The 12,310-nt window shown below is 38.3% G+C and overlaps 1 protein-coding gene across 2 annotated transcripts in view; it reads right to left on the reverse strand.

The window, feature by feature from the left end:
• Positions 1-1,294: 1,294 nt before the first annotated feature.
• The window catches only part of dcaf8 (DDB1 and CUL4 associated factor 8), a 44,424-nt gene continuing 33,408 nt past the window's right edge, over positions 1,295-12,310 (reverse strand). For both annotated transcript variants that reach the window (XM_028822234.2, XM_028822233.2), the window contains 4 exons: positions 10,239-10,369; positions 8,835-8,954; positions 4,848-4,964; positions 1,295-2,470 (listed from right to left, as the gene is read on the reverse strand). In XM_028822234.2, the coding sequence (XP_028678067.1) occupies positions 2,354-2,470; positions 4,848-4,964; positions 8,835-8,954; positions 10,239-10,369 (485 nt within the window). In that variant the 3' untranslated portion in view covers positions 1,295-2,353. The remainder of the gene's footprint in view (positions 2,471-4,847; positions 4,965-8,834; positions 8,955-10,238; positions 10,370-12,310) is intronic.

Raw genomic sequence — 12,310 nt, forward strand, 5'->3', positions numbered from 1 at the left:
TCCCAGTGCATCCAGGTGATCTAGTATAAAAAAAGTACAAATTTTGATTTGTGTCTTCCCACTGAAACCTGGCTTAGTAAAATTGAGACACTGTTCCCCTAGCTGCGGTGTCACCAGATGACTACACATCTCTTTATTATATATATATAAAAAAAATCCTTTGACACGATGAGACTTTTTAGAAGAGAGATTTTTCTCAAATCCCACGAGAAGAGACTTTTGCCTTGAAATTTTTTCAAGTCACGCCCTCCTCTTAAACATTTTCAAACACGACCACGGTCCCCTAGCACCGAGAAACAAGGAAGTCAAAAGAATTAACGCCAAAAATGATGATCGGTTACACAGCAAATTGGTTAAATGCGTATCAATAGACTATGCTAAAACTGTTGGTGGTGATCGTGCGGAAGATGAAAACAACAACTTACAATATCCCGAAGAATATCTACAACCATTTACAATGTCCGGTCTTCCAACTCACAAATTACTGGAGAAAGAAGGATGTATCCAAGAAAGGTAATGTAGTACATCTTCTGCGGATAACAGACAACAAAGGAGATCTTGATATGCTATTCATATTAAAACATTAATAGTTTCCCTGTTAGAATAGCTTTTGCAAAGACAATTAACAAATCTCAGAGCCAAACATTCTAAAAAGTTGTTTTATTTAATAGAGAGAAAGAAACGAAATTCAATCACAGGCAGTTATACGTTGCATTGATGCATATGTAACAATTCCCATGAAAATAAAAATCTGTTTAAATTGTACATCCACATCCCCATACGTGAGTGGCACAACCGCAAAGAGGCTAGCATGTAGCACAGGCCCAGGGGGTTGGCGAGTGAAGCGAGCAGGGGGCAAAGCCCCCTAGTTCCTTCATAAATCTAGAGACACATGTCGATTTGGTGGCCCTGGAATAATTGTGACAAAATGCAAACTGCTTCTAAAAATGTTGGCAACTTCACATCCTTTGAGGCTCTCATTTTAAATATTAAAATAGATTTCAGTATAATTGTAGTGCCAGTGTACAGACCACCAGGGCCATATTCATTGTTCATGACCGAATTTGGCAATCATTTATCTGATTTGGCTATAAACAGATCGTGTAGTGATGATGGGGGATTTTAATGTACACATTGATGTGGAAACTGAAACTTTTAGCAAATGTTTTACAGTACTTTGTAAGTTGCCAAAATCTTTCACACCACAGTAAAATTGTAACCGGGCAATGATGACCAAAAACAGTACAGCATGGGTAACATAGATGACTATATTAAAACACAAATGAAATATAGCTTTACTGCAATTGGTGCATGTCTTTATTCAATCTTTTTAATATATATAAACAATTTCCTTTTCTTTTAAATACACCTGGACTTGTTTTACAACAGTTATTGTACTGGTCATTTCAAACATGCCAGCTTGACATACTGTAAATGAAAATGCTGCTGCTGGATTTTCAGATACAACATAGTCTTAATGTAAGATTATGGTCTTAGAAATTATAGAGATTTATAGATTATAGTTCTATTGACTTCAATAAATAAAGAAATATGCCCATTGCTAATGCTCATCTTGTGCAAAATTCTCTATGCTTTAATAAATTTTCTCAAAATTTAGCAAACAGAAAAAATAGCTTTTTAAATTTCTCATAAGCAATTTTTAAGTATTAAAATGTTTTTCTTTGTCACCTTTACAACAAAGGCAACAATGCCTTTCCTGCTTCAAGTCACACACGTGTTGCTGCCTTTATTGTCACGGTCTTCTGTTCAATATTGCTTGAAAGCCAATTTGTGTCCTAAACTGAAACTCGTTTACACATGGAGATCTTATTACTGCGAAGTACAGTTATGTTTTCTTATGTTTATTGTGACTTCTACTTTAACTTCTTTCCAGACGTTTATTAATCTGACTTGGAGAAAAACACTTTCTGCTTTTTTCCAATGAACCAATAAACATGAAACATGTGCATGCTGTTTTTATTTTAATTTTGTGAAAAATATCTTATTTTCCACAATGGCGTTGAACGACAAGATAGAAAAGGCCTGACAAATGACAAAATGACTCTTGTTCAGGACAGTCAGTTGATTTTGGTGCTGCTGGAGATGAAGCTGCAGAGATCATGTGAGCAAACAGTACGAGGCAGTGAAGAGCAGAACATCTCCCGAACTTACCAAAAAAAAAAAAAAAAAAAAGTAGTCAAAGAAGCATGGCAAATTTGTTTTCTGAAACACTCTGTCATTTGAAGATTGGATTAAATAGCACCATTGAACAAGGAGACACTGGTGACAAAGCAAAGCTGTGTATTTTACTGCAAACTCCACGCCTCAACTTTAAGTTCTATCCTTTCTCAGCTCAGGATGACATGCACTGCACATGATCTGGGCCCATGTCGTCCTCGTCAGATGAGTCTTCAGAGGTCCAAGACTCATCCGAGTCTCCTTCAGTGCCTCCTAACTGTCCATGGCGAGTCTAGTGGGAAAACACAAAGATGAAAAAACACATCTTCAGTTTGAGTTTTGTAAACTTCAACCAGGAATAACTACAAATCATGGCTGAACAATATAAACAGCTATGTTTGGACTTGGGGCTGGGCAATGTAAGCAAAATTTTATATTAACACTAGAATCCCTGAAACATATGATTTTTTTCGAAATCCCTGATCTCCTTAAATCTTCCTGACCTACACTAAGAAGCTCGTAGTTCCTTAGCACTGCACTGTTAGCCGCTTTCGTTTTGCAAATATGTGGTTTAGCAGAATGCAGCCTGCTACACCTCTCACTCCCATTCAGTCAGATCAAGGCATCACCCTACTGCAAACCTCACAGCTCAAGTCTGTGTTGAAGTTTTTATCTGGCAATGCATTTGCAAGGAATTACACAGGTAATGAAATAGCGTGATTTGAAATACATACATTTCTTGTGTGTTCCATTTCTACAACGATCTGAGTAAATATAAAATGACATGAGGAAAAGTAGGGAAAGAAATGCAGAACAGACAGCTAAAACAGAAAATATTTTCATATGTTACAGTAGTAACAGCATAATGTTGACATGTAGGATGTTTGAAGACTGAAGCCCAAATATCCAATAAACTCTTTCATAAAAGGTGCAACAAAACAAGTATGCTTTTATTCAAGAATAAAACCGAAGGAAAAGAAATTGCTCAACTGACGTGTTACTGAAGCCCAACTATCAGTTGGTACAAAGTAAAAGACATTCGCGTGTGTATGATTGTGCGTTTCAAACACATCACCAGATAAACACTTCAACACAGACTTCAGCTGTAGGATTGCAGCAGGGCGATGCCTTCATCTGGCAGAATGGGGGGGGGGGTTTTCTATCAGGCTGCATTCTGCTAAACCACACATTTGCAAAACAAAAGCAGGCTGTTAGTGCAGTGCTAAGGAGCTACAAGCTTCTTGACGTACGTCAGGAAAGTTTAAGGAAGTCGGGGACAACAAAAATAACTTTAAGCTTCAGGGATTCTAGTGTTAAGATTATTTACGAAACTTTAGATGGTTACAGTATATTTCAGTATAGACCTAAAAATCTATCAAACAGTATTTTTTTTTTCTGTTGTATGTGAACAGTCATGTAAACTGCAAATAAACCAATCAAATGAAGAGCAAATTTAGCAAAAAATAAATACTGTTTTTGAATGAAACCTGTCTGGCAGCAGTCCAAAAATCTTTTAAATAAAAAGTCCACAACGTGCAATACAAAGTACAAGTGTGTGAGGAGTCTGTCAGCATACAAAGCATATGGCCAGCACCGGTTTGACGTGGGGAATGGAGAACACACAAGGTGGCACATTATGTGCTGAAGAGCTCAACACACATCAGACTGATACTGGTGGTCGACTGTGTGTTTGAAGGTGTGTGAAAACGTTACAGCATACACACTTCATACCCAACAGTGCACTGTACGTAAAAGCTTTCTTTACTTGGGTACGCATCTGCCCTAAAACGGTGTTTGTGAGATATTCAGTATATGCAATTCAGGAAATGCACCAGTATTTCAATATAGCTGTGCTAAAATCGATTTATTTATTTATTTTTTCTAAGAGGAACCCTCTTCCATCCGTCCTTCCATATTCACCAAGAAAGCAAACTGTTCATTCTCACATTTGCATACATCATTAGGTCCGCAGAATCACTGTAAGCTGCTTCTTTATTGTAATTTTTTTTTTTTTTTTTTTAAACCACACAAAACATGTCACCCTCTCTTGTTCTCCTTCCCTCACAGCAAACTGATGCAGACAGTGTGCTTTGTATTCCAAGAGTGTGAAAACAATGCCATGCATTTTCAGGAGAGTTAAGATATTTTTGCTAACTGAAATAATTGGAGCACTATAAGTTTTCAGATTTGCATATGATCTTTATTATTACATGTACTGAAAAAAATAAGAGTGATTATAAATGATATATTATTTCTGTGATTATTGTGTAGTTGTCTAGAGTAGAGTGAGACAGCAATTCACATTTGTGTCACATCATACAATATGTGTGAGTGTGTGTATGTGATTCAGTACATGTGCTAACATTTCAGTATAGTGGTATTCATATCTCTTTTCTAAAAAGAAAGCCAACTGTTCATTCTTCACCTTCTTTTCAGATGCTGCGTTGTGTCAGAAGGTAACAGAATGCTCATTACCGCCATGCCACAAGAACATGTGCATCACTTAAGCGACAAGTAACAAAGGCAGCTTCTTGATGTGCTAAACTCTGTTAAAAATAGCATACGAAAATTTGTCCCAGTTGACAGTTTACCGGTTCACTACTATTCAGACTATGAAAGATTTTGCTTGAGCTGTGAAGTAAAGGCACATTTCTGGCTTCACTACTCACCCTCTGTGGCCGTCTATGCCTCATGTGTCTCATAAGGAACCACAAAAGCTGTGTATCATAGTGATCACCATGTCGTATGCTGTCTTCGTCTCGTTCTCGTTTATTCTTTTTCATCATCTAAGAAAAAGAAAAAAAAAAAAAAGTACAAGCTTAAAACAATAACCGACTGCTGTTCTGCAAAGATCTCCTAAGTGAAGCCCAACAAATACTGGATTTTTGGGTATGATACTAGTGCTGGTAAATGGAGAACAAGACAAATTTACAGTTCATCTATTTTTTAGAACATTGAGTCATTTGCCATATTAATCACCCACAATTCTGACATAAACATTAGAGGTAAGTATTAAATTGTAATAAATAAAACCACTTTTAATGTTTTAAGCATAAAGATAATGCTGCAAACAAAAATATCTGTGATCCGCCAGCACAAACCTGAGCGCTTAGAGCAGTTGTCCCTGAAAAGAGCCGAGCCTGTGCTTACTAGGACATGAAAGAACGCATGCTGTACTTCAGCAATCAGATTATTTATACAACATAAGACAGACATGGACATGAGTGGCTCTGAATGTGCGAATCATGAGATGTTGAATACACTTGAGCACAGTGGACCTGCACACTTGTCTCCTCAAGTATGTGAACTGTGCCATAATTGAACTTTGAAGCTCATTTGCATAACACAAGTTCAAGCAAACCTGATACAATTTATTTTTGTAAATCCCCAAAAAAAAAAAAAAAAAAAAAAAAAAATCACACAAAGGAGTGCCATAATGGGCTTTAACAGGCCATGCTTTTTGACAGCCTCAACTCTCTAAGACAAGAAACATTCTTGCAGGGAAAAAATGGAAGAAATCTTGGGAAAGGCAATTCAGAGAGACCCCTTTCCAGGTAGGCTGGGTGTGCAGTGGGTGTCAAAAAAAAGGGGGTAAATACAACAGAATCCACAGAACAGAACACAAGTATTCCTCAATACAATATGATAGTACAATAATAATGGTACAAGTACAAAGCAAAATGCAAGAGCAGATGATATCACAGAATAGGATTCAGTAAACCTGGCATTAAAAACGGACACCATCATTTGTCATAATGTTGTCACGATATTAAAAAAATCTGATACAACTGTGCACCACACACATACACAATATTGACACGAGATATCAAAATAGACATTCAGGTCCTATCTTATGGTGGCTGGTTTTTATGTTCCAATGTAAAAGCAGAAATACCTTATTTTACACACTGTTTCACTACTTTTAAATTTGTGTTTTTATTTTACACTCATCAACAAATGCTCTTATTTCAGACTTTCCTCTAATATGCTGTAGCATGTTTATGAGCTAACAAAACAAAATTTTATTTTAACCCAGTCTAAAATGAGTATATCTATAGTACTCCAAGACAGATGGAGATGGCATGAATGGTGGTTAACTTAATGAGAATCATTCTGTATTAGAAACTCCTAAATGCTTTGTCATTAACCTTTCAACTCTTTAAGCCCGAGTACTAGACCAGGTTTTCACAGGAAGTAATATGCCATCTTGGTGGTGGTTAGTGGAACTGAAAGGACTCTCCAGAAAACAAATCACAAACTGAACAGCAGCTGAAACGATGGGGACGTGTGCTGCAAGCTCTCGAACAAAATGGTATAAGTCTCCACACACTACAAATTCAGAGGTACAAGTCAGACAATTTGGACAAAGGAAAGCTACCCAAATTGTTGTCATACAATGCTGACCTCTTACCTTAGTCAACTGTATTGAACAAAAAAATATAACCTGATCAGCCAGAAAGGCAATTTTTGTTCAAACTGCATTTAGAGCAAAGTGATACACATTTAATACTTTTAACTGTTTATTTTTGTGAAAAATGCCATTCTGACACCACTCACCATCCAGAGGGAGGACATGGAAGTGGTACAGAGCTACAAGTACCTGGGGGTTCACATAAAAAACAAACTGGATTTGTCTGACAACATAGTGGCACTGGAAAAGGAGGGCCGGAGCAGACTGGACTTGCTAAGGAGACTCCGGGCTTTTGATGTGTGTAGCAAGCTTCTGGAAATGTTCTACCAGCCCACAGTAGCCAGTGTGGTGCTCTACGCTGCAGTACCCTGGGGAAGCAATTGGAGCTCAGAAGAAGCACAATGCCTGAAGAATCTTATCAGGAAAACCTGCTCCATCACAGGGCGAACCCTGGACACTGCTGTATAAAGGAGAAAGGTGGCAAGACTGGATATCATCATAAAAAAAAAACCCTCCAACCCCTCCAGGAGGCGCTCTCAGAGCACTTTTAGCCACAGGCTCATTGCACCATGGTGTGCTAAGAGGCGCACTGGGGGTATTTACTGCTCACTACTATCAGGCAATTCAATGCTACCACCCCAGGTAACTTGTTTATTTTTATTTATTTATGACAACTGGTTGGCTGTATTATCTGACCTATATTCTTGTTTATGTTTCTGCTGCTGAATGGGTTTAAATTTCCCCGTGGGATTAATAAAGTTTTATCTAATTTATCTGAAATTGCTTTTTTGTCTTGCAGACCAAGTAACAAATGAAATCTCATATTTCCTTAAATAATCTGACTAAAGGATTGCATGAACACACTGAAATAGGAAAGTTAAACGTTACACCTGGCAGCTCCAAATACACAGCTTAAAGAGGTTTTAAAAGCAATATATGTAATATTAAGTGAGCTAGGGTCATATCGAAATCAACAAGTAATTTTTTAAAACTTGTGTTTTTTTTTTTTTTTTTTTTAAAAGCATTGATACACATTTTAATGGATGCGCATTGATTCATTTTATTACAAAATCTCAACTTTTTTGGACACATTATTTCCATTGCTCTGGTAGCTTGAAGATACCTTCATAGAAGAACTCTGTTGAGGTCATCCAAAGGTACTGATGTACAGCTTGTTGGGTTGCCTCAGTGCTCTTGAAGGGTCTGCCTTAAAATCTGGTCATTTATGAATCCAAAAAGATTGTACATCAGATGGTGCCAGATTATGACTTTAAGGAGGGCGGGTGAGAATTTCCCAATCCTTACTCTCAATTTATTCCAAGGTCAATGGGTGTTACCATGCTGCAGGATTATTTTTTTCAGCGTCTGGAAATAACAGGTGACATCTTTCTAGGCTGCAGAGATTCATACAGCACACACCTGTCTGCATCGCTAAAGATGGTACCCAATCTGTTTGCTGCTGATGGATATGTCATTGGCTCCACACACAATACAATTCCATGCTCTGGTGTTTTGTTTCAGGTTCAAAATGGTAAAAATCAACTTTTCTTGCCTGCCACAAAACTGAGCAAAATAACACATTTCCTTCCTTTAGTTATCATTCAAGTAGTTATGAAGGGATGGTTTTGGACGGTCAGTAAACATGGGACCCAGCAGGCACAAATTTTCTGATAGGCCAGCAGCTTCAATTATCTCCTGAACTGTATGGTGTCCTTTTACCTAGCTGTACTGCTACGTCTCTCACTGTTACGTCCCTATTGACTTATTGAGCACAATAACCATTTCCTTTTTTTTTTTTTTTCCATACAAGCTATTCGACGGGAACTGTAATGTGGCCGATATGAGATGTCAGTTTAACCATCTTTAAAATGCTTCACCCACCTTCTCACAGTAACGGATGCCTTACATTCAACTCTATACACATGCTAAAGAATTTAAAGAATGATAGATGCAGGATGCTCTGTTTATCAATAACTTCAGTTTCAGCATACAGATGGAATTATGTTACACCGTCGGTCACACTGTCTAATATTGGTATGGTTACATAATTTACACTAATGACATCATTAGAAACTCAAGGGTGTGACAGGGGATGCCTATCAAACAACATTCATACTTCCAAGGCTAAATGTATGTGTGTGTATTTGCTCATTAAATTACAAAATGATCCTAGTATAAAAGAACAGAGGCTAGAATGGATTGTCATGAAATGTCATATTTTACTTGAAGGATGGTTTTGCTTTACCTCTTTCAAGCCCCTGAGTACTGTTGGATTCTCAGCGATGGGCGCCCATATCTTAACATCATGGTCCAGACCACTAGTAGCTAATACTGGCAGATGTGGATGGGGTTCCAGGCAGTTTACCTGAAAAACAAGAGGAATTTTATTCATGAAGATTTAAATCTATACTAGTCTTTTCATCGCCATGCCTTCCATCTTAACTTGAATTGTATCAACGATTGACTCAAGACAAATTTAAAATAATAAAAAAATAATTTTTAGGCTGTTCCTCACCCTCAGAAAATATAGAAATATTAATTTAAAAGGTTCTTTAGGACCATCTTAATCAGATGAAGGTTATTACGGTCCATCAGAGTTTGTAGACATTTGAAGGAAAATCTTAATTGTTGCTAAGAGCATGTTATGCTAACTGATGTTTAGCTTTTGTCTTCATATTGACGTCCATTAAAAGTTAGCTGTTGTAGAGCTAGGTTGTTGCAAATGGTGTTGCAGCTAAAACCACTTTCTTTGCCAAAAGTGGCTAGGCATCTGTTCAATCAACACCTTTATAAATGTTTGTGCTCACAAATAATCTTTGTTTCAGCCGAACTTTACTCCACAAATAAAGTGGTTGTTGTGACTGCCATTATCACTCACAGGTAAGAAAATCAAATATACTGGTCGTTTTTTCTTATGTTCAAAGAATTTATCCATAGGGTTGACGAGATTTTCCATATGCTTCAAAATATGGTCTTGAAACGCCACTTAGACAAAAAAAAAAAATCAGTTCAGACCTTTGAGGTTTTTTGAACTCATTCAAATGTGTGAATGTCTCTGCAAAAGAGGCCAATAACATAACGACACCTTGGGTGTCCTATAGTGTACCACAATAACAATCAATAATTAGTATATTACTGTGAGTTATGTTTAAATTGTTCTGCATATTGGGTGTTTTGCTCCACTGACATTCAAATTTAGTTTAAAGGTTAACATCTGCTGGGAATATGGGACACGTTTTGAAATGTTGACATTCAGAGAGAAAACAGAAAACAAGATCATAGCAGAAGGCTTAGATCGGTTTTCCCCTTTCAACAAACAAAGAATATTCCCATTGCCAGAAGCCTGCTCCAAAAAGACTTGGGACTCAAATCAGAAGGTTTGAAGTTTGCCTCAGTGTAAAATTGTGTGGCATTTTGGAAAGCAAACAGAGGATACATATATGAAAAATAGTGAGAGGTGACATTCTTTGTTGAGCATAAAAAGGGATTGCCTATTCTGTCAAGTTATCTGTGATATATTAATGAACGGGTAACAGTACATCAAAACTTACATACAGTATATAAAACACAAATAAAATCTCTCCTTTAACAATCACCCCTATTTGTGGCTGAGTGGAAAGATGACCAAATTAAAGTTTTAGCGACTCACCACTCCGCCTTTGTCTCCTTCCATAAACTGTACGATCTGAGCAGAGTTTTTCTCCCACAGGTAGATGTGACCACAATCACTTCCGCTCACCACATATTCACTATGTGGGCCATAGAAATTGACGCCTTTGACTACCCCCAAGGAAAAATAAAAGAAATACATTTAAACTCGGAGCACACAAAAAATGAACATTTGTTTTGGACAGTAATGCCATGTTGATTATAAAGTGTAAGGTTCAGAAACGTACAAGAGATACTTTAATAAACTTTTAAAAGACAGTTTATGTAATAAAGCAAAAGTGCGACACAGGAGTTAAACTGGTTGCCTCATGGACCAGTGGCCTGGCTAAATCCCATGCTTAGTTACTATCAGTGTGGGGTTTACACATTCTCATCATCGGTATTCTTTTCTGGGCTTCACCCCCAAATTCCTAAAATTTCATGGGTTGGTGCTCTATCTATCCTATTTGGAAATGGCCTCTCCTTGCTGGGAAAGGCCCATTAAAACAGCTCGGACCATCCAGGTACACATGTGACCTGTTAAGCTTACCAAATCAGTGATGGTTCTAGGCTTTGGAAACAATCTCCACTATAAATTTATTTCTGGCTTTCTATTGCACAAAACTTATGTTCAGTTAAAGGTTTCTTTAGTCATCATTTTATGTATCTACTCTATCTTTCTCATATACACACAATCACACACACATATATACATACATACATACATATACACTATATTATAAAGTATTCACAGCGCATCACTTTTTCCACATTTTGTTATATTACAGCCTTATTCCAAAATGAATTAATTTTTTTCCTCAGAATTCTACACACAACACCCCATAATGACAACGTGAAAAAAGTTTACTTCAGGTTTTTGCAAATTTATTAAAAATAAAAAACTGAGAAATCCCATGTACAGAAGTATTCACAACCTTTGCTCAATACTTTGTCGATGCACCTTTGGCAGCAATTACAGCCTCAAGTCTTTTTGAATATGATGCCACAAGCTTGGCCCTCCTATCCTTGGCCAGTTTCGCCCATTCCTCTTTGCAGCACCTCTCAAGCTCCATCAGGTTGGATGAGAAGCATCGGTGCACAGCCATTTTAAGATCTGTACAGAGATGTTCAATCGGATTCAAGTCTGGGCTCTGGCTGGGCCACTCAAGGACATTCACAGAGTTGTCCTGAAGCCACTCCTTTGATATCTTGGCTGTGTGCTTAGGGTTGTTATCCTGCTGAAAGATGAACCGTCGCCCCAGTCTGAGGTCAAGAGCGCTCTGGAGCAGGTTTTCATCCAGGATGTCTCTGTACATTGCTGCAGTCATCTTTCCCTTTATCCTGACTAGTCTCCCAGTCCCTGCCATTGAAAAACATCCCCACAGCATGATGCTAACACCACCATGTTTCACTGTAGGGATGGTATTGGCCTGCTGCTGAGCGGTGCCTGGTTTCCTCCAAACGTGACACCTGGCATTCACACCAAAGAGTTCAATCTTTCTCTAATCAGACCAGAGAATTTTCTCTCTCATAGTCTGAGAGTCCTTCAGGTGCCTTTTGGCAAACTCCAGGTGGGCTGCCATGTGCCTTTTACTAAGGAGTGGCTTCCGTCTGGCCACTCTACCATACAGGCCTGATTGGTGGATTGCTGCAGAGGTGGTTGCCCTTCTGGAAGGTTCTCCTCTCTCCACAGAGGACATCTGGAGCTCTGACAGAGTGACCATCGGGTTCTTGGTCACCTCCCTGACTAAGGCCCTTCTCCCCCGAACGCTCAGTTTAGATGGCTGGCCAGCTCTAGGAAGAGTCCTGGTGATTTCGAACTTCTTCCACTTACGGATGATGGAGGCCACTGTGCTCATTGGGACCTTCAAAGCAGCAGACATTTTTCTGTAACCTTCCCCAGATTTGTGCCTCGAGACAATCCTGTCTCGGAGGTCTACAGACAATTCCTTTGACTTCATGCTTGGTTTGTGCTCTGACATGAACTGTCAACTGTGGGACCTTATATAGACAGGTGTGTGCCTTTCCAAATCATGTCCAATCAACTGAATTTACCACAGGTGGACTCCAATT

Source organism: Erpetoichthys calabaricus, chromosome 16 (assembly GCF_900747795.2).
Source record: "Erpetoichthys calabaricus chromosome 16, fErpCal1.3, whole genome shotgun sequence".
NCBI lineage: Eukaryota > Metazoa > Chordata > Cladistia > Polypteriformes > Polypteridae > Erpetoichthys > Erpetoichthys calabaricus.